Source organism: Drosophila montana, unplaced genomic scaffold (genome assembly GCF_035044405.1).
Source record: "Drosophila montana isolate Dmon_TW-CO22-7 unplaced genomic scaffold, ASM3504440v1 contig_3200_1, whole genome shotgun sequence".
In the NCBI taxonomy this organism is placed as follows: domain Eukaryota; kingdom Metazoa; phylum Arthropoda; class Insecta; order Diptera; family Drosophilidae; genus Drosophila; species Drosophila montana.
This window is the reverse complement of record NW_026998080.1, coordinates 2,121,838-2,146,800: the sequence shown is the minus strand read 5'-3', so window position 1 is coordinate 2,146,800 and position 24,963 is coordinate 2,121,838. Positions and strand designations below refer to the sequence as shown.

The window sequence follows — 24,963 nt, the reverse complement described above, 5'->3', positions numbered from 1 at the left end:
ACTGCCCCTCGCCCGCGCAGCTTGGCTCAAGTTCGGGACGCAGCGTTTGGGTTTTCAATGATGATGGCCAACATTTTAAGCGGGGACATTTGCATTTAAATGTTTATTGTGCCAAAAATGAGACTCGTATATGGCAAACATGTTCTTTGCAACCAAAAGCAAAACAAGCAGACATACATGACGTACACGTAATGCTTATTACGTATACGCGGCGCATGCAGGCGGTCGAGCTGCCTGTTGGAATATGGCATAATAAAATTTTAATTCCCAACGATTGATGGGCTGCACACGCATCAATGGTTGCTCCTAAATCCTAAATGACAACAACAACAGCAACATACAAAAGCCGCCATGGAGGATGAGAAAGAGCGAAACGGAGAGAGAGAGAGAGATTGTGAGAGAAATTTCTGTGGCAGGCAACACATTAAATTTTATATGGCAGCCAGCGCTTATTTGCATATGGATACACACACACACATACACACACGCGCACACACCTACACATACATTCGATGTGTGCCGAGGCTGTAACATTGATTGGATTTGTTTGAGCTTTAGAGCTGCACATGCTGCGGGGCGGGGGGGTGGCAGCTCATGGGTTGAGTTTAAGTGCCTGGCATTTGGCAAATGGCAAAGAGCCTCCGCCTGTAGCTTACACACTCTTGGTAATATTTTCTCATTTGTTCGACCAAAATTGCGGCTGCATCGTTTAATTTAATGCCCCTTAATTATGCCTCTGTATCCATCTTTCTCACACTCTCTTCCTCTCGCACTCAAGCATGTCTTATGTCTAATGAAATGGAATTGAGCATTGAGCTGGTCTTCCTTCCCAGCATACTCCAAATAAAGCTCACTTTAATGATTAACTGGAGTTAAAGCTCAGAAAAGAACAAAAGTCGAGTAGTTTAATTAGTTGTAATTTTAAATAACTGCAGCTTGTTCTCTTAATTGACAGCTTAGATTTGCATCTTTAAGAAGATTTACTTGGCATATTTAATTCTTTATTATTCTAACTTATTTAACCGCAAAGTCAAAATGCTTGCTGACCTTTGGGAATGGACTCAAAGTCAATATTTATATATGCATGTCGTGTGCATTTTATGTCCTTCTAATAATAACTTTAAATTTTTGTAATATTCGTACATTAACAAGGATTAAAGCCACGGTTCTCAACTGGCTCAATGCTTATGCAACTCATATTCCGGCACTTACTAACTGAAAAGTAGCTCTTATTTAAGCACATTACTTAAAATCAATTCAAAATCTGTGCAACGTCCTTAAATGTATAAAAATCCCATAGAACGGTGAACTTTGTGAGAAAATAATGGTAGTGCGAGTAACTGAGACTGTAGCAATTTAAAGAGAGAGAGAGCGAGGCATAGAGAGAGAAAGTGAGAGAAAGAGAGAAAGTTAGTAATCGTAGCACTTACGGTGAGGGTTGTGAGTCAGTCAATCAGTCAGTCAGCTTATATATTTTGTATATATAGGTTAATGCAAATACAAACATTAATTTCATGATACACAAAAAGTAATCAAAGCTTTATATGTATTGGGTGAGTTCATAAAAATAGAATGGAAGGTCGTCAATCTACATTTAACTACAAATTAACTTAAATTAAGCAGAAACAACTAAAAAGAAAACCAACAATAAGACACAGTGCGCAAAAAATTGTACAATGTGTATCATGGTCAACACCCCTCACCCCCTCACCCCCTCCACCCATCGCCCATCGAAAACCTCTACGAATCAACAGTTTTTGCGTTGTTTATGCTATAAACATGTGACTAAATAATGTTCTTGCTGCCTGTTTGTGAATTGTTAATATTGCATGCCAGCAAATAAACAAATAGACAACAAGTAAGAATTGGAATGAGCTAATTGAGCGCGGCGGGATAATACCCTGTGGGGATTATTAAGCAAAAGTACATCCATATAAATATGTTAGCTAAATGAAGAGAAAACATCAAAGGAATAACCGACTATCATCATACCCTTTGTACGCAATTAATAGCCACAGGGTATAATAGCAATGGGCATATTTGTATAGATACGCACACAATAAGCCCACCCACACGCAGATAATAAAAGCGCGTGGAATGAGCTCTCATTATGGTTATTAAAACGATACAAATACACGCACGCATAAAGACTAAGTAAATTGTAATTAATCAGTATTTTTTTAAGCACTGACATGGATAAATACAAATATTTAAATGCCATAAATGTCCACAATGAAGCTGAAGCCCTTGTTACGCTGGCTCTTAAAATAGATTTTCGCAAAGTTCGTCTGTGGCCCGCCAGCCTCTAGACGGGCATAGCCACCTCCGCCATTCCTGATTTGATCGGTGACCACAATTTGGGTGATGCGACGCTGATAACCCTATCGAGACAAACAAATCAAATAAAGCAAAGACTGGGTGGGAAGGCACGTTAATTGAAACCCACGATTTGTGTGAAATTATAGTAGCGCGTAACAACGCGCAAAAATTTCGACTTCTCGGATATGATGGCCCGCTCCAGGTGCATATCCCGAAAGACGCGAGCACCCCACGTAATGCTGTGACTCTGATTGTGTCCCTCGCTCTGGGCGAGAGCGACGAGAGAAAGTAGCCCTAAAATGGCCAGGAAACCGACTTTCATGTTGCGCGCAGTTAATTACCGCGAATCTGACTGCAAGCCGCACTTATATAGGCCGAAAATGCTTGCATTTAGCCCAACGGCAATTGTGCACAAAAAACCTATTGTTTTCACATTCTTGATAATGAGAATTGTATGGCCTCAGCTGGCGTGCCAATCCCAAATACGCAGCTGTTTCTATATATAACCCAACTGTATCCTATGCATATGCAATTTCCAGCAACACAGCAAAGCAATACAACAAAAACTAAAAAGCAAAGTAATATTATATAAAAAAACAATGCACGCAACAAAGTCAATGGGAATGTCAGGGGCAGCTGGCTTAATTTCTAGGCTGCACAAATCAACCATAAAAAATAACAGCAAAAAAAAAAAATAAAAGAGAACAAGTAAGAAATAAGCAGAAAATGTTCAAGAAAAAAGAATTCCTCACAGCACATTAAACATGCAAATTTCGAAATGGATTACACATGAATACCTAAAATGTTTAGCTAGGGTCTGGGGCCAGGTCGGGATCAGAGCAAACAGAGCGAGCGAGCGGGATAGAATCATATGCTCGGGATACGTCCTTGCTATAGCTGTGGGCGTTGCTTTAAACTTGCTCCAAGCTAAATATTTATTTAATTTCTGTTAATTCCCCGCAACCCTCCCTCGCACCGACTCATGCCCAGCTGCACAGATCCAATTTACTCAAGTACAAAGACCCTGTCGCGTATATTGTTGAAATTTTATTGTGCAAACATGAGAGTGTACAATATTTATGTGCGCGTGTGTGTGTGTGTATTGGCACATGTGTGTGTGTGTGTGTGACTGAGCTTTATGGTTGCCACGTTGGTTTTGTTTCTCATTTACGTGAGTGTGGGTGTGTGTGTGGGTGTGTGTCTGTGCATAAACAAAGTCTAAGCTTGCGACCCGTTGTTAAGTTGTGGCTATGTATATATTTGTGTGTGCGGCTGCGGGTGTGTGTGTAAACCGCAAAATAAAAACGATTTTTGGCAAACAAATCAACTAGACAACACCACAGCCACAACAAAATCACAAGCATGAGATCGTATTGTTTGGCAAGCCCCAGCGGATATACATACCCTTTGCAGAAATAGCATTTCTGTTATACATGGACATACCTGGTATATCGTTACAGTTAGTCAAATTTTGCACATGCTAAGAAACTTTAGTTCAACAGCAAGTAGCTGGCTTCGGGAACGTGTTTTGATTATAGCTCAGCTACAGCTAGAACAGGTTTCGAATTATAAGAGAAATTATAAGTGATTACATTTTAATTGATTTTCTTAAACAATTATTTAAAAAGTAACACAAAGATATATTAAATGACGAGTTAGACAAACACAAAGACCCGTGTATTTATTACAACGACAAGTAATCGCAATCACAGCTAGAACATGTTGCATATTAAAAGGAGGAATTCAATTAGTAAGATAACATAGCAGCTTTATGCTTAACTTACTTAAGGCAGCTTAGGGCAGCTTATAGAGCCAAGTGTTACAACTTAAGTTCAACTTTGCGAACATGTTGACATAGTTGTTGGACCCTCGCCCCTGGCTATCAACAAATAAAAGCAATTTTGTGCATAGGTGGACAATAAAATGACAGAATCGTAACAAGCAACAACAAAAAGAGATAAATATTTGTGTAGATTGTTGTTGTTGCTGTTGTGTTTGCTGTTGTCGTTGTCGTTGTTGTTGTACACTTTGCATTTCATAATGGATGATATAAATAAGAAAAATAAGATATTTGTGGGTTTTCATTGTCTTTCTTTATGTTGGTCCCATTTAAATGATGCATGGATGCAGATGGCAAATGAAACCATATGAATATTAAGCACATATTTATTTTATATTTGCTTTTAGATACGATACAGATGTATATGCCTCCCTCTCTCTCTCTCTCTCTCCATCTCTCTGCTTCTATCTGTCTTTGACTGCTATCAATGGGCAGCGGCAAGTGCCGCTTAAAACGCTTTAAATAAATTTTAATTAAAACAAATGGTACTTGATACAAAACACGACCTGCCAACACAGTAGACAGAGACAGCAACTGTAATTACAGATTGAAATCGAGAGGGAGACAGAGGCACAGGTGGGATGTGAGCATGGGAGAGAAAGAGAGTGAGAGAGTGAGAGAGAGAGAGAGAGAGAGTTACGTGTTGTTTGTGCATGAAATCAAGTGCTGTTGTTTTTCGTTGTTGTTGTTGCTGCAGCGACAAAACTACGCACACATACACCTAAATTAACAGCCGTTGCACCTACACAAATACATCTACACACGCACACACACAGTCACACAAACAAATACACGCAATGTTCGTGACAAGCTGAGACAAAACAAACAGCCCGACAGACGAGCACACACAACTTCATTTGATTAGGTTAGCAACAGGCGAGCAGGAGCAGACCGCACATAAGAGAGAGAGGGAGAGAGAGAGAGAGAGAGAGAGAGAGAGCGAGAGAGAGAGAAAGGTAGATGCAAAGCACTGTCGCGCCCGCAGCAGTTTTCACGCTAGAAAATTGGCTACATATACAAACACGCACACATACTAAATGCGAAAGTGAGAGAGAGATGGAGAGCAAGAGAAAATGTTAGAGCGAGACAGACTGCAGCCATTAGCAAGCAGCGAGGGGACATACATACATAAAAAAATATGAGACGCTGGACAAATGCAAAGTGTCTTCCACTGAATTGTAATTAGATAGCAGCCCCTACTCCTGGGTCCACCCCGAAAATAAATATAGCCCTCCTGGCGGTACGCTTTAATAACAGTTATTAGCCACAAATGTGACTTTTGGGCAGCTAAGCAGCACGAAATTAGACGGCTTCGGCCCTGTAATCTGCGGCGTTTGTCATATTTGTGCTTTGGAATTGCCTCTGCCACATGCCACACAGACGCTACACAGAAATGGAACTCGAGACTTCCGACAAAATCCACTTGGTTAAGGCGACTCATCGCAATCCCAAACCCTCTTCAATGCCATTAGGCGACTCATTGTGTTTAGTTGTGGTTGGGCAGCAGCAACTTTGGCTGTGCCCACGTCTTTGACAATATCCAAACTTGAGCGACGCTTGACACTTGCCACACACAAGAAGGGGAGACAGTATGACTGGGGGCGTGACAGAGAGCGTTAGCTGAGCTGCAAATAAATGCCATTTAAGGCCTTAGTATGCTAAACGACATTAACGTGGCACCCAAGTGTCAGTTAACGCCTGTCACACACAACAAAACACAACAGCAACAACAACAACAACGCGGCGGGTGTTGAGTGCGACGCGCCAAGTTTTCTCATTTCGCACAAAATTTTCAACAGCATTACGCATACGCCACATGGACAGCAGCCAAAAAGCACCTTCAGCAACAATTACGATACACATTTGTTAGATTTACACATGAGCACAAATGTGCATGACTAACAGATGCCCTATAAATGCTGACATATAAAATAAACACCCATTTGAAAGTTAAGGCTGAATGAAATGTGAAAAATATATACGAGTTATTTATTTATAGCAACTTTTTAGAAGAATATCCAATGCATTAAGCAAGTCATGAATACTTGCCATCATATTTTATTTAAAGACACTTTCAAAGAGTAGATCAAAGATAATATGTTGCAATTTGGCAAATTTGATTAACAACATGTTCTGAACAATGTCGTAATGGGCTGTACAAGCATCCAATAAGAAATTATTCGTATTGGGAGTTTTTTGTGTTAAACGCACAAAAACAAATTTAAGGCTTCTTTAAATTGCAAATTTAATATTTGACTTAAATTCATATTTCTAGCATAATGCTTTTAGGGTAAAGAAAAATACCCCTTTCAGAATACATTGAAAGTGCCTTATTTTGTCTCAAATCTCTCGAGAACTCTTACTTCGGACATAAAAAGTGGCTCTTGTAGTTATTCTTGCCGCAGTCGTTAGCCAGCTCCCACATCTCACTTGTGACTCTGAAAGGGATTTTGTAGTCCAAGCAGTTTATGGACAGCTGTGGTGCACTGTCATTGTGCATGCAAATGCTGGCTGCAAGTAAATTGCAACAAATGTTGCACTCTGAACCGCAGCTGTGCGGCAAGTGGAATTGGCCTCAGCTCCGACACCAGCCCCACCCACATCCGCGACTTCTGACAGTTTCAATGAATTCGAAATTCGTTAGCTGAACAAATCACAGCTTGCCACAAAATGTTGACTCGGCGACAGTTGCACCCGCTGCACCCTTTGCTGGTGTTGCTTCGCATGCAAATTGGTCTTTTGGCTTTGGCCCTTTTGGGCGAAACTTGAAATTGTCTGGGAATGTCGCTGCCGCTGATAAGGCAGCAAATTAGCTGCCGACACTGCAGACAATTGTGGCTTGTACGTTTGGCATTTTCTTTCGTTTCATTTTATGTCCAACTATAAAACTTGGCCAGCAAACAATGAAAATTACTTTTCATATTTAATTGCTGGCAACTTTCTTGTGGCAGAGCAGCACAGTAGGTGCAACAGTGCAAAAGAATGCAAACAAAGTGTCACATGAAATTAAACAAAAACTTTCAGTTGAAAAGCAATTGAAATTACCTGCCACATGCCAACTGCCAACTGCCATATGCCACATGCCACATACCACATGCCAACTGCCAACTGCTGCAACACAAACACGAAATGGCGCAAGGACTTCAAGTTCTTGACTTAAACTTGGCCAAAAATTAGACGTGCTAAGTAAGTAATGGAGACAGCAAATGTTTGATATATGCATAAACTGTTCAGCGCATACATCACACATACACACACACACACACACACACACACACACAAAGTACACAGCCCAAATAGCTGTGCTAAGGGTAGCCAGACTTTGCGGCGTAAAAATGCAAATTGCGTAGCAAATTTTTATTTCAGCTAGCAGTTCAGTTGTTAAACTCACATTAAAGGCACAAAATGCTTGTCCGCGCAGCAGCGTACTTGCCACATGCCACATGCCACATGCAGCAGCTGCAAAAGAAAACAAAAGAAATAACGTTACACATACGCCGCGTTGTACGCGCCAAACCAATCGCAATTTGGCGCAATTTTAAAGATGTCTAAAACGAACTCGAAGGGTAAGACACAAATTAAAAGGAGCTTTCTATCCAGCATGCAATGAAAATTATTTTCTTGAAACAATAAAATTTTCATATTAGCAGGCTTAAAGTCATCTATAATTTAAGAAATCTATAGTTTACAAATAAGGGTCGGCATTGCCCGACTAGCTACTTTTACAAAAATGTTAGCATCCTTTCGAAATTCAAAAAGCAAAACTATGGCACTCTAATGTGTGTTTATACCAAAAGGGTCTAGCTTTCATCTTACGTTGGAACAGGGTGAATTTTCTAAACGGGAATATATTCTGAATCTGAGCATACCTTAAGAGCGGATACATATTAATTTTGGTGTGCCTAACTCTTTTAGTTATTGTGTTGTGCCTTAAAACCAGGTCTTGAAATCGATTTTCATCGATATACTTTTCTTCGGCCAAACTTGCAATTCGAGACTCAGATCGTAAAATTTCTTTTAGTTGTATAAGGTATTCAATATATTTGGTTTATCTAAATAAGTTATTTAGTTAGAAATATAATATAAATATAAATATAAGTATAATATATATATATATTCGCTAATAGAAAGGATGAACTTGTTTTTGTAAAATTCAAAACCTAGACCTTGAGCTGGCTTATCAACTAAATTATTTTTATTTTCATATCCGAATTTAAAATATTTCGTGAAAATTTATAAAAATTACAATTATTATTACCATATGACCAAAAAAAAAATCTTATAAGCTTGATAATTTATTGGGCATAATGGATCATTATATAACTTATCACTTTATAGAAATAAAAAAAATTGGCTTTCCGGCTTGATTCAATTTGATAGAAACGTGTTTTGCAGCCTTGTTTAAATCAATGTAAGCAAGGGAATAAAAATCGAAATACTGATCGAAGTGTTATCATTTTTCACAGGAACATAATACCTGTTAAGAGTCTTAATACAAACAAGCTCTCTTGTGTCTATTGTCAAACAAAGCCACAAAGATACCCCTTAAATGCGCCTACAGGATATTCAGGCAGAGCCTCAGCTTATCATTTTTTGGGTAATTCAAGAGTGCCCACAAAAAAAAAAAACCTTGCCGCACAAAACTTTTTACTTTGTCGTTGTGAATGCGAATGTGGTTGCTAAAAAGCGAATGTTGTTGTTGTTTGTGTTGTGCCTTTGGTGTTGGGGCATGCGTAGCAGTATTGCCATTCGATGTCAATTTAAAGTTTTTATTTTTATTTAGTTTTTTCTTTTGTGCTTTATGCTGGGTCGGATAAAGTTTCAGCGCAAAAGTTTTTCGTATTGTTCGGTGCGGTGCTGGCGGGGCTGGGCAGGCTAGTTGGGCCTGGGCAATGGCAAAGGCTAAGGCTAAGCTCGGCATAATCGATTTGCTTTTGCCTTTTCATTTTAATAACTTTTTCTGCACAGGGCAACAATGGGTAGCTGCAACAAAGTGCGGCAACAATTACGTGCGGCAAACAACCAAACTGCAATCGACAATGCCAACAATGGCTGAAAGGTGGATAGAAAAGGGTGGCAAGTAGCAGGTAGCAAGTTGCTAGTTGCTAGTTGCAAGTTACCAATGCCAAACTGGGTTAAAGACTTCGTCTTCGTTTGCGCCACTTCCCTTGACATTTGGCGCTTGCGAGCAGCTTTTTGTGTGGCAGGTGCATTCGACAGAATGCTGCTGCTGCTGCAAGCTGCCCCATAATTGAGGCACGCGCACCTCGCAACGCAAAACAAATGCTGAGTGCAGCAGCAAACAACAAGATGCGGCAACAATGCGCAGCGATTTCGTGCCACAGTTTTTCATCGCTTTCCTTTTTGTGCCATAGGTGCCGCACGCAGTTTGCCGCTTGCTACGTGCCGCACAAAACTATCATTTATAATTTACAATACGCATTTACTAGTTAAAATCGCATGCAACTAATTTATTTATGCAAACACATGCATTACAACTAAACCGCAAATGCAACCGGGTGTCGGTGCTCGGTGCGTGGTTTCAAATGGGTCCAACCACCGAAAAATATTTACACAAAATCCCATTTTATATACATACAGGAAGATATATATATATATATATATTTTTTTTTAGCTGGCAGCTCTCGATGCACTTTAATTCAATTGAAGTTGATTAAAAATTAATTTCAAATTAAATGTGCGCTCAATGATTTTGCCCTTTCAATTGGTGCGCGGAATGTGTGTGTGTGTGTGTATGTGAATGGGTAGAAAAGTGCGGTTGGAGGGGGCTGTGTGGGGTGTCATTTCCTCATGTGAAATGTCAGGGCTTAGCGAGGTTGTTAAAAGCTGTCAGCCAAAGTAAAAATTCGACACGTTTTTTCCATCCAGCCGATGCACACACACACCCACACACACACCCACACACACACACACACGTATCAAATGGCAAAAGTTGGCACACACTCACACACACATTGAGCAACTTACACAATGCTGACTAATAAGTACACGAGCAGCTCAAGCGGAAACGGAAGTTGTTGCAAAGTCCGTTGAAATCAATTTTAAAGGTAAACTTGTAACAAGTTACAGAAACAACAACGACAACGTCAACGGCAAAAGCAAAACTAATTGCAATACTCATTATACCCTATACCCTATAAAACATGTGTGTGAGTGGGGTATTTTAAAGTGAAGGAGAGAATGCAAATGTGTAAAAATTGCATTTAATTAAACTTGAAGATTAGGTTTTTAGTGTTAACAGCGTCAACAGCAGTGCTGCAAAGCGCATTTCAATAAAATATAAATACAAATAGAAGTTTCGCGTGCTTTAATCTTGATAAAGCTGATGAAAACAAAATGAACTATGGAGAACCAATCAAAATTAAAAATATTTATATAATAAATTTAGAAATGCAAATGAATGAAAAGCTGAAAATAGCATGATAATTTTAGAACACTGATTCAGAACATTTATAGCAATACAACGTGGCTATAAATTTTTGACAATTTTCTTTTCTTGTCCAATAGTGCACATCAAATTGAGATAAGCAAAAGCAGCTCAAGGAACTGACTACAAATTCAGATCTGTTCCTTAGATTTCTTAAGGAATTCTTTTATAACAATTAGGCTCTAGCTTGTTTACTTTAAAAAACAATGCACAGGGCATTTGAAAGTCGTGTACACATAACTTTACCATACTTCGCGGCTTTGTTGTTGATGTTGTTGTTATTGTGCCTTCAAGCGCAGCTGTTGTTGTTGCAATTGTTGCTGTGGCAGTTACAGTTACAGTTAAAGTTGCTGTTATCGATTGTTACATACACACACGCACACATATATGTAACACTTATATGTTATATGTACGTGCTCCAGATGCGCCCCATTAGCGTTTCGTATGCCCCGGCAAAAGTTTCAAAATTTATTTGCCTCATTTTGTGCACATTGTTTGGGCTGGCTCGCGGAATCTGCGTGTTGTGGCACGGTAAAGTTGCAACTCCTGCAGGCAGCAATTAAAAGTGAAGCAATTCCCCGTCACTGCCCCCCCTTTTGCACGTCTAATGCACAGCACTTTAATGAACTCCCCACCCGCCGAAAAACTTAGTTTCGAGCTCCAGCTAATGGCAATTTATGTGCGTTAATAATCGCTGGAAAAAGCCGACAGAATTTAGCGAACGGCTTTTGCGTTACCCTCAATTTCCAGTCAACGTCTGCAATCAGCTTTATCAAAGCAATTTTATTCTCATAAATCTGGCGAAAGTTGTTAAAAACCCATTTAAAACTGTCACCATAATGAACGTTCAACATCTCCAGTACTTTGATTCCATCTTTCCGTTTCATTCTGTACCGTTCCGTTCCGTTGCGCTGCTCGTCTCCTGCCTTTTGCTTGTTGCTGCAGCTGGAAAACGGCAGCTGCAAGTTGGCAGCCTTTCACTGGGGATGTTAATTAGAAAACTCTTGAAAATGATTAAAAACTTTCGCGGCTGTCAGGCAGCCAAAAGAGTTGCCAACTTTTGCTTTCTGCTGTAAAACGAGACGAGATGCCTTCTGCCTGGCAGTGCTGCCAGATACTTAAAAACTTTCCACAGGTTATTTGCTGCACTTAGAAAATCCGCGAAATATATAAGTCTGCAACTATAATTAATCCTCTAAAGCTAGTTGGCGTATGAAATACTCCGATTTGAAAGATAGTCAAAAGAGCTGCCCTTTCTAACAATGTTGCCAGATGAGCTTATAGGATTGTTGGAAAGGAACAATGCAAACTTAATAGCAGTGCTGGCAGATACATACGATTTTTCATTATTTTTAGGAATTTTAAGAATTGATTATCACAAACCCATTACATATATAATGTCTCTCATCATCAGACATTGGAAGGTCAGTAGCTTTTCACATGTCCAATGTCAAGAAACACTAAAAAACTTTATTTAACGAGACTTAATGATTGATTTACAACTATTTACAGACTACATCACACCGAAGTATTAAATTTCAACACTTTAGGCTGACAATAAACACATGCACTCTAATAGGAAGATTCCAAACAATTTGCACATCTCTCAGTACAGATGCTCAGCTGTGACACCTGCCTCAGGCTTCGCGCCGCGCCCCACTGCAATTCACTTAGCATCTTTTATTAGTGCCAATTAAGCGAAATGCTACAAATAGACGTGTAGATAAAGATAAACAGCATACCGCCACGAACCAGATAAGCCGGAAAAATAAATTTCACAATGCGACTTGTAACTAAAATCTGCCAGACAAATCTCAGCGGTTGCGGTAAACTCGGAGTGACTGCGTGTATCAATTGTCAGTGGAATCAGTCGACGGCGCGACCTCAAAGTGTGCAGTTCTGGAAGCTAGAAGCAAGTAGTGGAAGAGGCAGCAACGGGAGCAACAGTCAAAGATGTCGCAGCAGCAAACGCAGTTAATGCTAGACAACAAGGAGAAGTCGCAACAGCAGAAGGAACAGTGGGGCAATGGCTTGGAGTTCCTATTCTCCTGCATCTCCTTGTCCGTGGGCTTGGGCAACATCTGGCGCTTTCCTTATATCGCCTTTCAAAATGGCGGCGGCACCTTTGTGATACCCTACTTAATAGCGCTGCTCGTAATTGGACGACCCGTCTACTATTTGGAGATCTCTCTGGGCCAGTTTCGTGGCGGCAACGTGCTGCGCGCCTTCGATCTGGCGCCCTTGCTAAAGGGCGTGGCTGCCGGCCAGGTGGTGGCCACAGGCGCCTCCATCACTTACTATTCGAGCATTATGGCATTAACACTGCGATTCCTGCTGGCCTCGTTTAGTGCAGTTCTGCCCTGGAGCAGCTGCCACGAGAGCTGGGGCAGCGATTGCTATGATGGTAGCTCGGTAAATGCCAGCGGTAAAATGTCACCCGCGCAGCTCTACTTTGAGTGAGTGAACCAAAAAAGCTTAGCGGAAAGAAAATTTGGCTTCGGTTTGCCGAAGATAAAATAACCTTGCAGACATGTGACAAATGTGGTTTCCTTACGAAAGCATTTTTTCCGATCGATTGAGATATATAATATAGCGATCAGATCTGATACGAATTTTGGTAGAATGATCTTGAAGAAAGGACAATAGCCCAAACAAACAAACCAATTTTTTGACTGAGTTTCCCATATATATTATTTGAATGTCTCTATATGTGTATGTAGTCAGTTGTTGTTGAAAAGTTGCTGATATGTTTTCCCAAAAATTTCTTATGACAGCTATATGATAAATTGGTCTGATCTATCGGATGCAGACATACAATATACTGCCTGTAGCAAAAAGATGAGTCGGTGCAAAAGTTTATCAGGATAGCTTTAGAACAAAGTGTCTTATTTGTAATCAGTGAATTAGTCGAATACAACCTTCTCTATGGGCTCGCCTTTGTATGATCAAGAATATATATACTTTATGTGGATAGGGCTGTGTCCATTAGACAAGCGAATTAAATGGGATTTATGTGCTCATTCCAATACAGGCGTGAGATTCTCCATGAGCTGCCCAATATAGACCATGGTCTGGGTCTGCCCAATTGGCAGCTGGTGGCCTGTTTGGCAGTGGCTTGGCTCATCATTGGCGGCGTGCTGATACGCGGCATTAAGAGCAGCGGCAAGGCCGCCTACTTCTTGGGCGTGTTTCCGTATGTGGTGCTGCTGTTGTTGCTGCTGCGTGCCGTGACTCTGCCCGGCGCCTGGGATGGCATTGTGTACTTCTTCAAGCCACAATGGCGGGAGCTGCTCAATCCGCTCGTTTGGTATGCAGCTGTCACCCAGGTGTTCTTCTCGCTGGCCATTTGCTTTGGAACCGTGATAACCTATGCCTCCTACAACAATTTCAACAAGAACGTGTACAAGTAGGTGGTGCTCGGACACAGTTAACCATTAGAGCTACATTTGCAACCACTTCACAGCGACATTGTTATCATCACCACAATGGACTCGTGCTCCTCGATAATTGCCGGCTGCATTACCTTTGGCATTTTGGGCAATTTGGCCAAACAGACGGGCATTACGGATATTGGCAGCGTGGTGAAGGGCGGCACCGGTTTGGCCTTCATCTCCTATCCAGAGGCCATTGCCAAGTTTGAATATGTGCCACAGGTAAGCTATCGAGAACACGGCGCGCCATGTGCGCTTTAAAGCTCAACTACCTAAAGATGTTTGCGGTCCTTTTCTTCCTCATGCTCTTTGTCCTAGGCATTGGCAGCACCGTCGGCATGGGCTCCTGCATATTGCGCGTCATCCGCGACCAATTTGGCAAGCGGGCGGGTCCCAGCTGGGTCCTCGCTGGCGTACTGGCTGCGTTGGGCTTCGGTGTGAGCATCGTGTATTTGACACCCGGTGGGCAGTTTATAGTCAATCTGATCGATTTCTATGGCGTTTCCTTCACTGCGCTAATACTCGCCATCGGCGAGCTGCTGGCCGTGGCCTGGTTCTATGGTGGGTTGTTGGCTGCGACCCCTCCGCCTGCTTTTCCTTTTGACTGCCTTTAACTATGGTGCTTCTCGTTTTTGACAGGCGTACATCGCTTCTGCGCTGATATCAAATTCATGATGGGCATCGAGACGGGCTGGTATTGGCGTCTATGCTGGGCCTACATAACGCCTGGCCTGATGGCCGCTGTCCTGCTCTACACGCTGCTCAACATGGACGAATTGACGTACAAGGGCGTTGCATATCCATATATAGCGCATGGTGAGGCAATTTGAATTCTTTATATCATTTAGATGGATGGATATTTTATGGATTGATTGGCAGATTGAATGCAGTTCATATCTTCATCATCATTAGTATATCATTGGGCTTCATTATAGAGTATTAATCGTTAACTCTTCCGTTTTCAGTCTTTGGCTACTCCTTAGCTGGATTAGGTTTGTTGCAACTGCCCGGCTGGGCTTTGTATGCATTGTACAAGCAGCGTAAAACGGGAGGCAGCTTCTGGGAGGTAGGTGCACGAATCTTTGTCCATTAATAAATATTGTATATAATGTGACTATTGCTTTTCAGCGTCTTTGCGCTGCCAGCAGACCAGATGAGTCCTGGGCACCCGCCATCACACAGATGCCACAGGACTAGATGCGTGTGAGTTCAGCAAATGGAAAATTGCTATTGGCTGACGCGGCGTATACGTAATGTGTTTAGAGCATGTGTCAAGTGCATGAGCAAGTGTACAGACTAAATTGTGTATAGAGTACGAAAAATAAAAGCTTTGAACATAAGGAACAAAAAGCAAACAACAAACTTCATTTTGTTTGGACAGGAAAAAAAACGCAAAAACCATTCGCTTTGGGTAGTCAAAAATTAAATACGCTTTCAACCAAATATGTTTCTTTGGCAGCGAAATATGATTTATGATCTATCCTGCTGATTCTGGGAACTAATTGCTTAGAATGAGAGAAGTTGAGCTTTATTGCTCAGTTCGTTGTCATGATAAAAAATTTATGCATCCTTATCAAAGCGTTGCAGATTTCGCAGCCAAGCTAAAATGCTGCCACTGCGAGGGTATACGAAATGCAGCAGCAACTAGAACAAGGACAACAACAACTGGTGGAAGAACAACTCGAACAACAGCTCAAACAGCAAAAACAATATGGGTAAACTGAGGGAGCAGCCAACTGCAAGCGCTTTTAATTACCCCAGGGCGTGCCTTGTGCCACGTCAACAGCATGCCGCATGCCGCATGCGGCAAGCAGCAGTCATTGCCGTCGTGACGGAGCGTAGGATGTGGCATGGCAACGGGTGGGCGAAAGAGCTAAAGCAATTGCAGCTGGAGTTGGAAAATGGGAAATGGAACTGAAGCTGTGCTTTGTGTGTGTGTGTGCGTTTGAAATGCCAGACATGTCGGCAATGCGGAAATGCGCAAATATCAAATGAAAACAAGCGGGTAAAATGAGCGAAACGGCAAATAAAACATTTTTCCAGCCGTTGTTCGACTTACTCATTTAGAGCGCGGTGACAGGGGGGTGACAGGGCAGAGATGAAGCTGCTGCTGCTGCTGCTGCTGAGACATGGGCAACAAATCAAAATGGCGCACAAATGGCTAAAGCCATGAATGTGTGCGTGTGTGGGTGTGAGTGTGTGTGAGTGACAAAAGTTTAAATGTAAATATGCAAAAGCAAGGCGTGCGAAATATACAGAGTTTGGCATTGCAACGCTTTTAACATATGACAACGCATTGGAGTGTGTGTATGTGCGAGTGTGCGAGTGTGTGTGTGTATGTGCGCGAGTGTGGGTGCGCGCATCAGTTGTCAAAAAGTGACAGTGTTACATTTTTTCGCTTCTCGTCCCCCCCTTTGCCGCCCTCATTCACATCACTTGGCATCGCTGGCAACAGCGACAACAACAACAAATTGAAGTGTGTGTTGACTTTGACTGACGCGTTGTTAGCCGTGAAGTGTGTGTGCCATGCAGCGTCACAACCTTCTGGCATTGCGTGTCCTCACAGCTGGCACACCCACAGCACCACACACACACACACACACACACACGGATATTAACACAAATGTTGAAATAGATGGTGCTAACTTTGTTGCTTTTTGTATACCCTGTACAAAATGAACCTGGCCAGGGCTACTTTAACTAAAGTATTCATAAAACAAAATAAAAAAATATGTTAAAGGTTTGATTTCCGGGCTAGGAGCTAGCTGCCATTATAGCCATTGATTAATTGCTTACAGCTAAAGCCTGACCCCACCATGAAATCTTTAGTCTACGAGCTTTCTGACTGATTCCCGATCAACGCTACACAAATTATTAAAGCAGGAATGTCTGTTGGTTATAAATTGGTTAGTAAAAGACTAAACCATGTTCTGTATAGATTTACAGGGTATTTCCTAACTTAATCACTCCGCTTCGTTTTTCTTTGTTTATTGCTTTAACGATGCGCGTAAATCTTGACATACTTTTCTTTCGAACTAGGGGCGTCGCAAGCAGCCAAAGGGCGGATATGGCTCACACACGCACACACACAGACACACTCGCGCGCTTTTATTAGCAGCGGGTGTAGCTGGCAAGCCAACTGCTCATCTCAGCCATAAAGTATGCTTCACATGCCATGCAGCTGCCACACACACACACTAGCACGCATTCTCACACACATGCCTTAGACAAGTGGCAGAGCTGTCCACAGTTGACTGGCTATTCATCCAATTCCTGCATCCATTTATGTAAAGTGGCCCAAGTTGTTGAGTCAGCCAGAGGGAGCATCTGCAAATGGTGAGTTACCTGCCAAATTTTGCCATGTGCCTCAAAGTGCTGACTTTGGTCTTTTTGATTATGAATATAAAAGCGACTCCAAAAATTGATGGCAAAAGTTGTTGATACAACTCTGAGATGCACTTTGCACATATTGGCTCTTAAAGCGACATGGGTAGGGTAGTAAGGTCAGGGGCAATGGCAATGGCGGAGAGGGGATGTCAGTGCAGTCAGTGCTTGATAGAATCCTCATGAACCTAAAACGTTTATCGTGTTTCACATTGACGCTCTGTTCTACAACGTGTCGTATACTTAATGCCAGCAGCTGTTGTTGTTGTTGTTGTTATCCTTGTTGTTGTCCTGCTTGCTGCTGTTCAATGGCTAGTTAAGTGCATAGCCATTTAAATTTAATTGCATTCACAGTTGAGTAGTTAAGACCGATAAGCCCCAAATGGATGGAGCGTTTCATATGTTGGCCTTTTTCGTATGCGTCCTGTCATTAGAAATTAATGGCTAACAAGTTGCCTAACTGCGGCCCATTCATTGTTAGTTAGTTAGTCAGTTGTTGGCTAGTTGGTAATTAGGTAAGTTGTGTTTAAATATGCATTATGCATTGGTCAATAAATGAAACAGTCTGCTTGCGTTTGCCAGTTGTCAGCTGTCGCTTGTCAATTAAATCCAACTTGTTAACTTGCTTTATGTCCAGTTAACCTGTCTGCCTTCTATATGGTCTAGACAACATAAATTTTGTGCTGCTTGGCCGGCTTTACCTTGTCTTTTTATCTAATTTATGTCATTTACGAGCGCTTGCCTCTTATCACAGTCACAATAAATTAAAAGACTGCGCTGATAAATGCCCAGCCTGGCCAAAGCAGACGTACGCTCCTCCCTCTATTGCGCCTACTGACTGCCGTCCGTTCCGCATTGCACCCATTCCAAAGCCAATTACGCTTATTACATAATTTAGCAATAAGAACAACAAGAACATGTAGATAACCTAAACGAATGATGTTCTGCAGTTTCAGCATAAACCAGCAAGAATAAATTAAATAAGCAGATAGAACAGTTGTCCCTGGTCTCAAAAAGATTTAATACTCTTACAAAAAATACGGCCTATTTTAATACTTCATATTTCTGATCGCTCGGAGCTATAAGATATAGTACTCTGATATTTATGAGATTGTGCTGATATGTTGAAAGCAGAGCTCGTACTTGGCAAGCTTGCTCAAGACATCTTGAAAAACCAAAAAGTCTTCTTATAAATACTCTGTTCTTCGGCTGGTAGGTCCTACGGCAACTATTTAATACAATAAACCCATTATGATACTGTTTAGAATAAAGCCCAAATGTCTATTTCTATATCAACTTAACTTAGCCTCCTGATCGGTGATACATAAACTATATAAATATCGCAATGTTTCCTTTATGCGTTGCGTATTTGCTGAAAAAATAGCCATACACATTGCCGGAGTAGGAATAAAAAGCAACCTTAAAACCCCTAGAGAGTTTCACCATGACTTGGACGCCACGCAATTGCCCCCAGTGGCGGGTGCGCGGGGAATTGGTAAGGGAACCAGGGATTTGAGTGACCAGCAGCAATAACAGCAGCAGCAACAGCAACAGCAGCACAAAAGTAAAGGCAAACAATTAAGAAGGCCTAAAAGCCTTAAGAGCTGGCACAATTTTTAGACAAGAGCCGCACCCCATTTGCCACACCCAAGCAACTAATGCCCAACCGATAGATGCGGGGGGCTTGCGGGCTCGCGGGCTTCAAGCGTATCTGTTCTACGTAGTGTGGGCAACAGGAAAAATGCCTTCAACTGCAAGGAATCAAAAGGAATTCGAAGAACAAGCAGCAACAGCAATAGGACTGAAAAGGAGTTGCCATGCGTGCTGACAGCATAATGCGAATAATGTGGAAAATATTTTCCATGTCTGCTAATGTGTGTGTGTCTGTCTGCGTGTGTGTGAGGTGTTATGCTAGCAGGGGAGAGACACAAACGAAAAGCAGCGACAGTGAAATCCTATTAAGAAGTTTGCTATCGCAAATTAAAATCTAAATACGCCAACCAAATGACGGCGACGTCTGCCCCAAGGGGGTCGAGGGGGACGTCGAGGGGGCGCCATAGCGAGCAGAACAAAAGGCGTTACGCTCCCTACACCGACGCAGCTGCTGCCACGCCCACGCACAACGTCGTCGTCGTCGTCGTCGCCAGCTAACATTTTGAATTATAAGCAAGCGCTAAATTTAATAAAGGTTGTCCCTAAATATGCACGCCAAGGCGAAAAGGCAGACTAAAGACAACCACAAGAACAGGACTGAGACGAGGTGGGGCGAGGTAGATTGACGAGGACGAGAACGAGGACGTGGCACAGACTATGACAATGTCAAAGAGTTTGTGCACGCAATGTGGGCGTGGCAGCTGTGGCCGTGGCCCCACAAAGCAACAACAACCTACAAACAACGCGGACGACGGCAAAGTTTTCACTTTTCTTTTTATACCCTGTAACCATTTAAAAGGCTAAGAGAGGTGTATGACACACAAGTAGAGCAAAGAAGAAGAAAATGTACAAAATATTATACATACGAGAATTGAAAGTTTATAAATTAATTATCAGATAAAGAAATTTGAGCAATCCATCAAGCCTGGAAATCTCTGAGATTCTTTCAACTATACCATGTCCAAGTTTGCATCTTCGATAAAAGTACATTTAGAAGATAAACATTTGGAATAGTCGCCATCAACTTTCAGAGTTAGTTTGTCAATCCAGAATTGCTCAAGGATATCTCATAGTCGAGCACCTTAGCTTAGAGACACTCTTATTCGTTCTTTACTTCGCATAACTGGCAAATGACAAAAGTTTTCCATTTTTTTCTGCCTTTGTTTTCTTGCGTTGCCATTCGCAACTTTAAGTCCTTATTAAATTGGGTGTATGTGTGTGTGTGTTTGGCTTGGACAACAACAACAATTGACAGCAAAACAAACGATTGTCATTGTCAAGTGTGTGCGTCAACCTTTGAACCCGCCTCGGAGCACGTAGCCTTAAATCGTGTCCAAGCTTCTCTCCATTGCCAACACCCCATCCGGCGCACCCCCGGAGCGAGGAAAATAAGCGCCTGCTGTCATCCTTTTGTGCCAACAAGATAGCTCGCTTTAAATTGTATTGTTAATTTTTGGGTTACCCTTTTTACGTCAATCCGATTTTGGCCCAAAAATGGAAGGAGCTGGCAACTTTTGTTAGGTCCTTTGTGCGCGCTATGCAAACATTGCCTGCCAGTGACAACAATTGTCATTTGCTTAAAATATCCGAGCAACATCGTGCCGCGTCCCCTCATCTGAACTCTTTGGCATCCTTGGAAGGATTCAGTTCGAACTGCAACAGTTTGCGTCAATTGAAACAATGTTATAGCCACAGAACAAGTTGCCTTTAACTCTATCTTGTTCATTTTTATTGTTTTTATTGCCTATCTCTCACTCTATTCTGCACTGCAACATCCGCTTCTATTTGCAGAATTTCACTTCGCCATTTGCATATTCCTGGGGAGCACAGTTTCCTGTTCCACCCCACCTGTTCCCGACTCCATTCCCCCTCTCGCCATCACTGCTTGTAGAATTGTTTGCATGGCGTTGCTCCATTCGCTACCTCAATGCGCATAAATCAAGCGCAAAACACAAATATTTTGCCAGCGACAACAAATATATAATGACCTCTCCGTTCTCTTATCTCCCGTTTATCGTGCACCTGCCCCCCCCCCCCCCCCCACTTCCCCTTTCTCTTTCTCTTCCCTCCATGCACTGCGACTGGCTGGTGGACCCGTCGGCTGCTGAATTTACCGGTCGCATTGACTGCATTCACAGTTATCGCATTTCCTCTTAAATACTCTTCTTTATAAGACTCTTGAACTTCGCCATGGAGCATGTACAAGAAAATACAATAGCTTTGAGGGGTAGCTCTCAGGTTTTATTCTTCATAAATTAGATTACATTTATTATCTTCTTGGGTGGTCTTTTGGACAGCTCCTTGAATTTTATTTGAGGTCTTATTGAAAAAATTCCTTTATATATGTGACTCCGTAGTTTCAATGTTTTATTTAGAGAGTGCATTTGTCTGCTTGCTTTATTCCTTTATTTTTTCGCAATATTATTTGTCGCTGCGGCTGCTCCAGTTTTTTTCCGTAGCGTCGCTGCGGTTTGCGCTTTGCTGATTTCATTTTGATTACGGCAAATTGTTTTTAGTTGCTGTCGTTTTCCGTTTTCCTTTTCTACGTATTTATTTCTATTCCAGCTCTTGGTGAGTTTCAATTGCGGATTTGTGCAATTTTCTGTGCCCATTATTTGCATTTCTTGCATAATCATGGATTATTCATATTATTCTATCAGCGATCAGCACAATAATTACTTTTCCGAGCTGTATATAGAAGCCATACCATTTTCTATGGACATTATTTGTGCCTAATATCACAGTTAACTCCAATGCAAATAAATATGGCGTGCGCCAGCTTTGAGTCCATCAAATATAAATAAACAGTCTTTATTTGCAGTGTAATTTAGGCCAATAACAATGAATATAGTTAAGGTAAATGACTTATGCAATTGATTATGTATATACTGGACATTTCGAGGCGCCATATTAAAGGTGGTAAGTGCGTTAAAGGTAATATCATTAGCGAGTGCTGATCGACTATTTTATACCTTGCACAGAGCTCTAGAATATCAGATTAACTCGCTTATGTTCAGGCCCCTGCGACTTCTGATTTGCATAAGCATTTACTCGAGCGTTTTGTAGTGAACAAAAAGCACAAATACCAGCAACTTTTTTAATTTTCACAAACGCTCGCATAACAAAAGAATTCGACGAGGTCACTAGGCACGTGCAGGAGTTTTCAAAATGGCGACCAGGACAACAACAACAAGAACGGCAACCAAATTAGTCGTTGCGAATGCAGTTTTTGTTCTGTTTCATCCTTTTTGTTCGCTTGTTGTTTTGTCCTGATTTGATGCTGGGTTTTTAGTGCCACTTATTGAAGCGAGTTATTTTCGCTGGCCCATCGTCAGCTTTTTGGCGCACAAGTTTTTAATGAAATCAAATTAAAATGCATGCGGCCCTTCCTAAAAAATAAAAACGGAAAGGAAACCCTTTTGGCAACGATGAAGTGCTGCTGCTGTGGCAACTCTGGCAGCCAATGGCAGCCTAATGAGCAGCCAACTTCACTTTAGCGTTCACTTCATTTTAATTTGCGTCTGGTTTTTGCCCTTTGCCAGAGTTGCCAGTCTGCATTTCTGGTTTTCTACTCCTTCTGCTCCATCCATTCCACCTCATCATTCGCAAACGCTGCGTTGTTGTAATGCAAATTGGTATTTGCTGCGTCTCGCATTTTGTGTCAGCTGTCAAGTTGACATTTTTCATTCTCTATGCATTACTGTAGTTTCAAATATCAATTTTTAAGAGCTGACAAATTGCAGTGAAATGCGTTGCAAATTGAAATGAAATGTGAAGGGGAGTTGTGGGCGTCGCCTCTATCAGCAATCAACTAGGCAAATTACTGTGTGGCCCAATCCCTATGACGGATGTGTGTGTCTACATTAATGTGAGCTTACTTATGTCATATTCATGGCAGACAGGCACACATGCCACGCCCACGCACACGTGTGCAGTAAGCACGCTTCGATTAAACAAACCTACTCAAATATGCAGTGACATTGAGGCAAAGACAAAAGCCTAGCGTCACGGCAGCGCAAGCTGTGTGTGTGTGCGTCTATAAGGCAAGGGCACGCACACACACATAGTTGCAGCCGATGGCAAAGGTCAGAGACAGTTGCATAACGTAAAAACAGGACACGGATGCGACTGCGGCTTCTTTGTGTTTGGCTAATTAAAAAAATAAAGCTGACGCCTGCGATTGCATAAGCCAAAGCCAAAAGGGGCAAAGCAAGCAGCTGTATGCGTTTAAACGTGTGGATGTGTGTGTTGCAAAATGTCAACGCAACGCATGCAACATGGACGACGCTCAAGGATATGCACATAAACAAACAAAAAATGAAGCCTGTGTGTGTATATGTGTGTGTAGCGCTTGCGTAACGTAAAAGTAGCCTTGAACTGCAGCCTGTCGCTTTCAATGGATTTGCATTCCATGCGCTGCTTACACACACACACACACACACTACCAAGGTCACGCCAACGCCAGCCGCAAATGACAGTTGGAGTGAGCGGGAGCGGCAGAGGGTTATGACATTCACAAGGCATTAAACGCACACACATGCACTGTCAAGCCGCAACCGAAATGTCAGAAAACTGTCGCGAAGTTTTGCCTAATTGACGCTCAAACGAATGCAGCGATAAAGACAGAGAGAGAGAGAGCCGTAAAGCAACAAAAACAGCGCACTATCAAATGCAACTGTGCAAGCCAAAAGGAGCGCACAAATCTCGTCATTCAATGCGTTCGTTCTGTGCAATATAATAACGGTTAAGCACGCAAAGGCAAGCAGCAGGCCGCGGCGATGGCACAAAAACAAAAACTCAAAAAGCAAATGTGCAAGCAGGGCAGGCAAACGAGCAAAGCGAAACAACAGTTGGATAATGACGTCAAATGAAACGCAGAGAGTCGGCGAGAGCGAGACAGGGATACCCGACGAAACCCGCTTAAGAGGGTTGCCAGATCAACAGCAGCAGCAGTAATAGGAGCAAAAGAGGGTTTGTATCTTTGGCAGCTATAAATAACACGAATGCTTAACTATTTACATATTAAATAAATACTCATTTGTTTTATATATAGTATATATTATGCATATTAGATGGTCTCGCATTGCCCGAAAAGTCAGACGCTTGCCAATCAGTCAATTAGATAAAATACACAACACTCACACTCACAAATTCGCATATATGCTAATAGCTTGAGTTTGCCTTTGAGTCACCCTCGCACACAGACACACACGCAACTCTGGCATCTGAACGTGTAACTGGCGCTGCCCGGCGAGCCATTTAATGGCCTTTTCGCTTTTGCTTGCCGCTCGCACACACACACACTCACATACAGAATGGCCCCCTCTAGCCCAGGAAACCCCTTAGAAATCGCTATTTGGTTATGCTGGCAGCTCTTTCATTTTTTTTTTTCTGCTTCTCTTTTTCTCTTTAGTATTGCGCGTTGTGTGCAAGTTGGTCATAAAAATGGAGTTACATTTATGACCCACATCAGGAGCACACAGATAGAAACGAAACGCCAAATGAGTTGGCCCCGGGAGTAGGGCGCGGGGAAGCGTGGGGCAGAGCGCTGCAAATATTGCGAGCGCTGCGTGTCGGTGGGCGTGTGTTGTCCCCTGCCACCGCTCTCGCCTTCAAGCAAGCTACATTCACAAGGATATTTTATTTTACTGTTATTTTTGTTTGCCATTTTCACTGTGTACGCTTTGTTATTGTGTTTCCCTCTTCCTTCGGCATTTCGGTGGCCATTTACTTTTGACTCCAGTTACACCCTTTGCTCTTTTCACAATTGTTCTTGCATCTTCTTCTACTTCTAATTCTACTTCTTCTTGTTCACCAAATTGCCGCGGTTTTTTCTTTGTGTCTAGAACTTGCCTGTGCCGCGCGGCCTCTGTTTTCGCCGCCAAATC

General features: G+C 42.1%; 3 protein-coding genes across 4 annotated transcripts in view; 1 reads left to right on the top strand and 2 right to left on the bottom strand.

The window, feature by feature from the left end:
• Hs3st-A (Heparan sulfate 3-O sulfotransferase-A) overlaps positions 1–24,963 on the bottom strand; it is a 54,692-nt gene that overhangs the window by 28,408 nt on the left and 1,321 nt on the right. The gene's annotated exons all lie outside the window — the stretch shown is intronic.
• Positions 2,145–2,664, bottom strand: LOC135431789 (probable salivary secreted peptide). Its single transcript, XM_064687116.1, has 2 exons — positions 2,447–2,664; positions 2,145–2,381 (listed from the first exon to the last, which is right to left on the bottom strand). Exons 1-2 carry the CDS (start codon positions 2,639–2,641, stop codon positions 2,211–2,213), a joined length of 366 nt encoding a protein of 121 aa, XP_064543186.1. The 5' UTR covers positions 2,642–2,664; the 3' UTR covers positions 2,145–2,210.
• Positions 12,442–15,394, top strand: List (Lithium-inducible SLC6 transporter). 2 transcript variants are annotated; one of them, XM_064687591.1, is made up of 7 exons: positions 12,453–13,063; positions 13,639–14,013; positions 14,071–14,260; positions 14,317–14,599; positions 14,678–14,854; positions 15,004–15,104; positions 15,167–15,394. In XM_064687591.1, the coding sequence occupies exons 1-7, from the start codon at positions 12,561–12,563 to the stop codon at positions 15,233–15,235; spliced, it is 1,698 nt and encodes a 565-aa protein (XP_064543661.1). In that variant the 5' UTR covers positions 12,453–12,560; the 3' UTR covers positions 15,236–15,394. The 2 variants fall into 2 exon arrangements, 1 of the variants encoding a protein (XP_064543661.1); XR_010436886.1 differs by lacking the exons at positions 15,004–15,104; positions 15,167–15,394 and having other exon boundaries at positions 12,442–13,063; positions 14,357–14,599; positions 14,678–14,819.

Coding starts and splice junctions, on each gene's coding strand:
- LOC135431789 (XM_064687116.1), bottom strand. CDS start 2,641: ATGAAAGTCGGTTTCCTGGCCATTTTAGGGCTACTTTCTCTCGTCGCT. Junction 2,382..2,446: donor ACTATAATTTCACACAAATC/GTGGGTTTCAAT, acceptor TTGTCTCGATAG/GGTTATCAGCGTCGCATCAC.
- List (XM_064687591.1), top strand. CDS start 12,561: ATGTCGCAGCAGCAAACGCAGTTAATGCTAGACAACAAGGAGAAGTCG. Junction 13,064..13,638: donor CCCGCGCAGCTCTACTTTGA/GTGAGTGAACCA, acceptor ATTCCAATACAG/GCGTGAGATTCTCCATGAGC. Junction 14,014..14,070: donor TTCAACAAGAACGTGTACAA/GTAGGTGGTGCT, acceptor ACCACTTCACAG/CGACATTGTTATCATCACCA.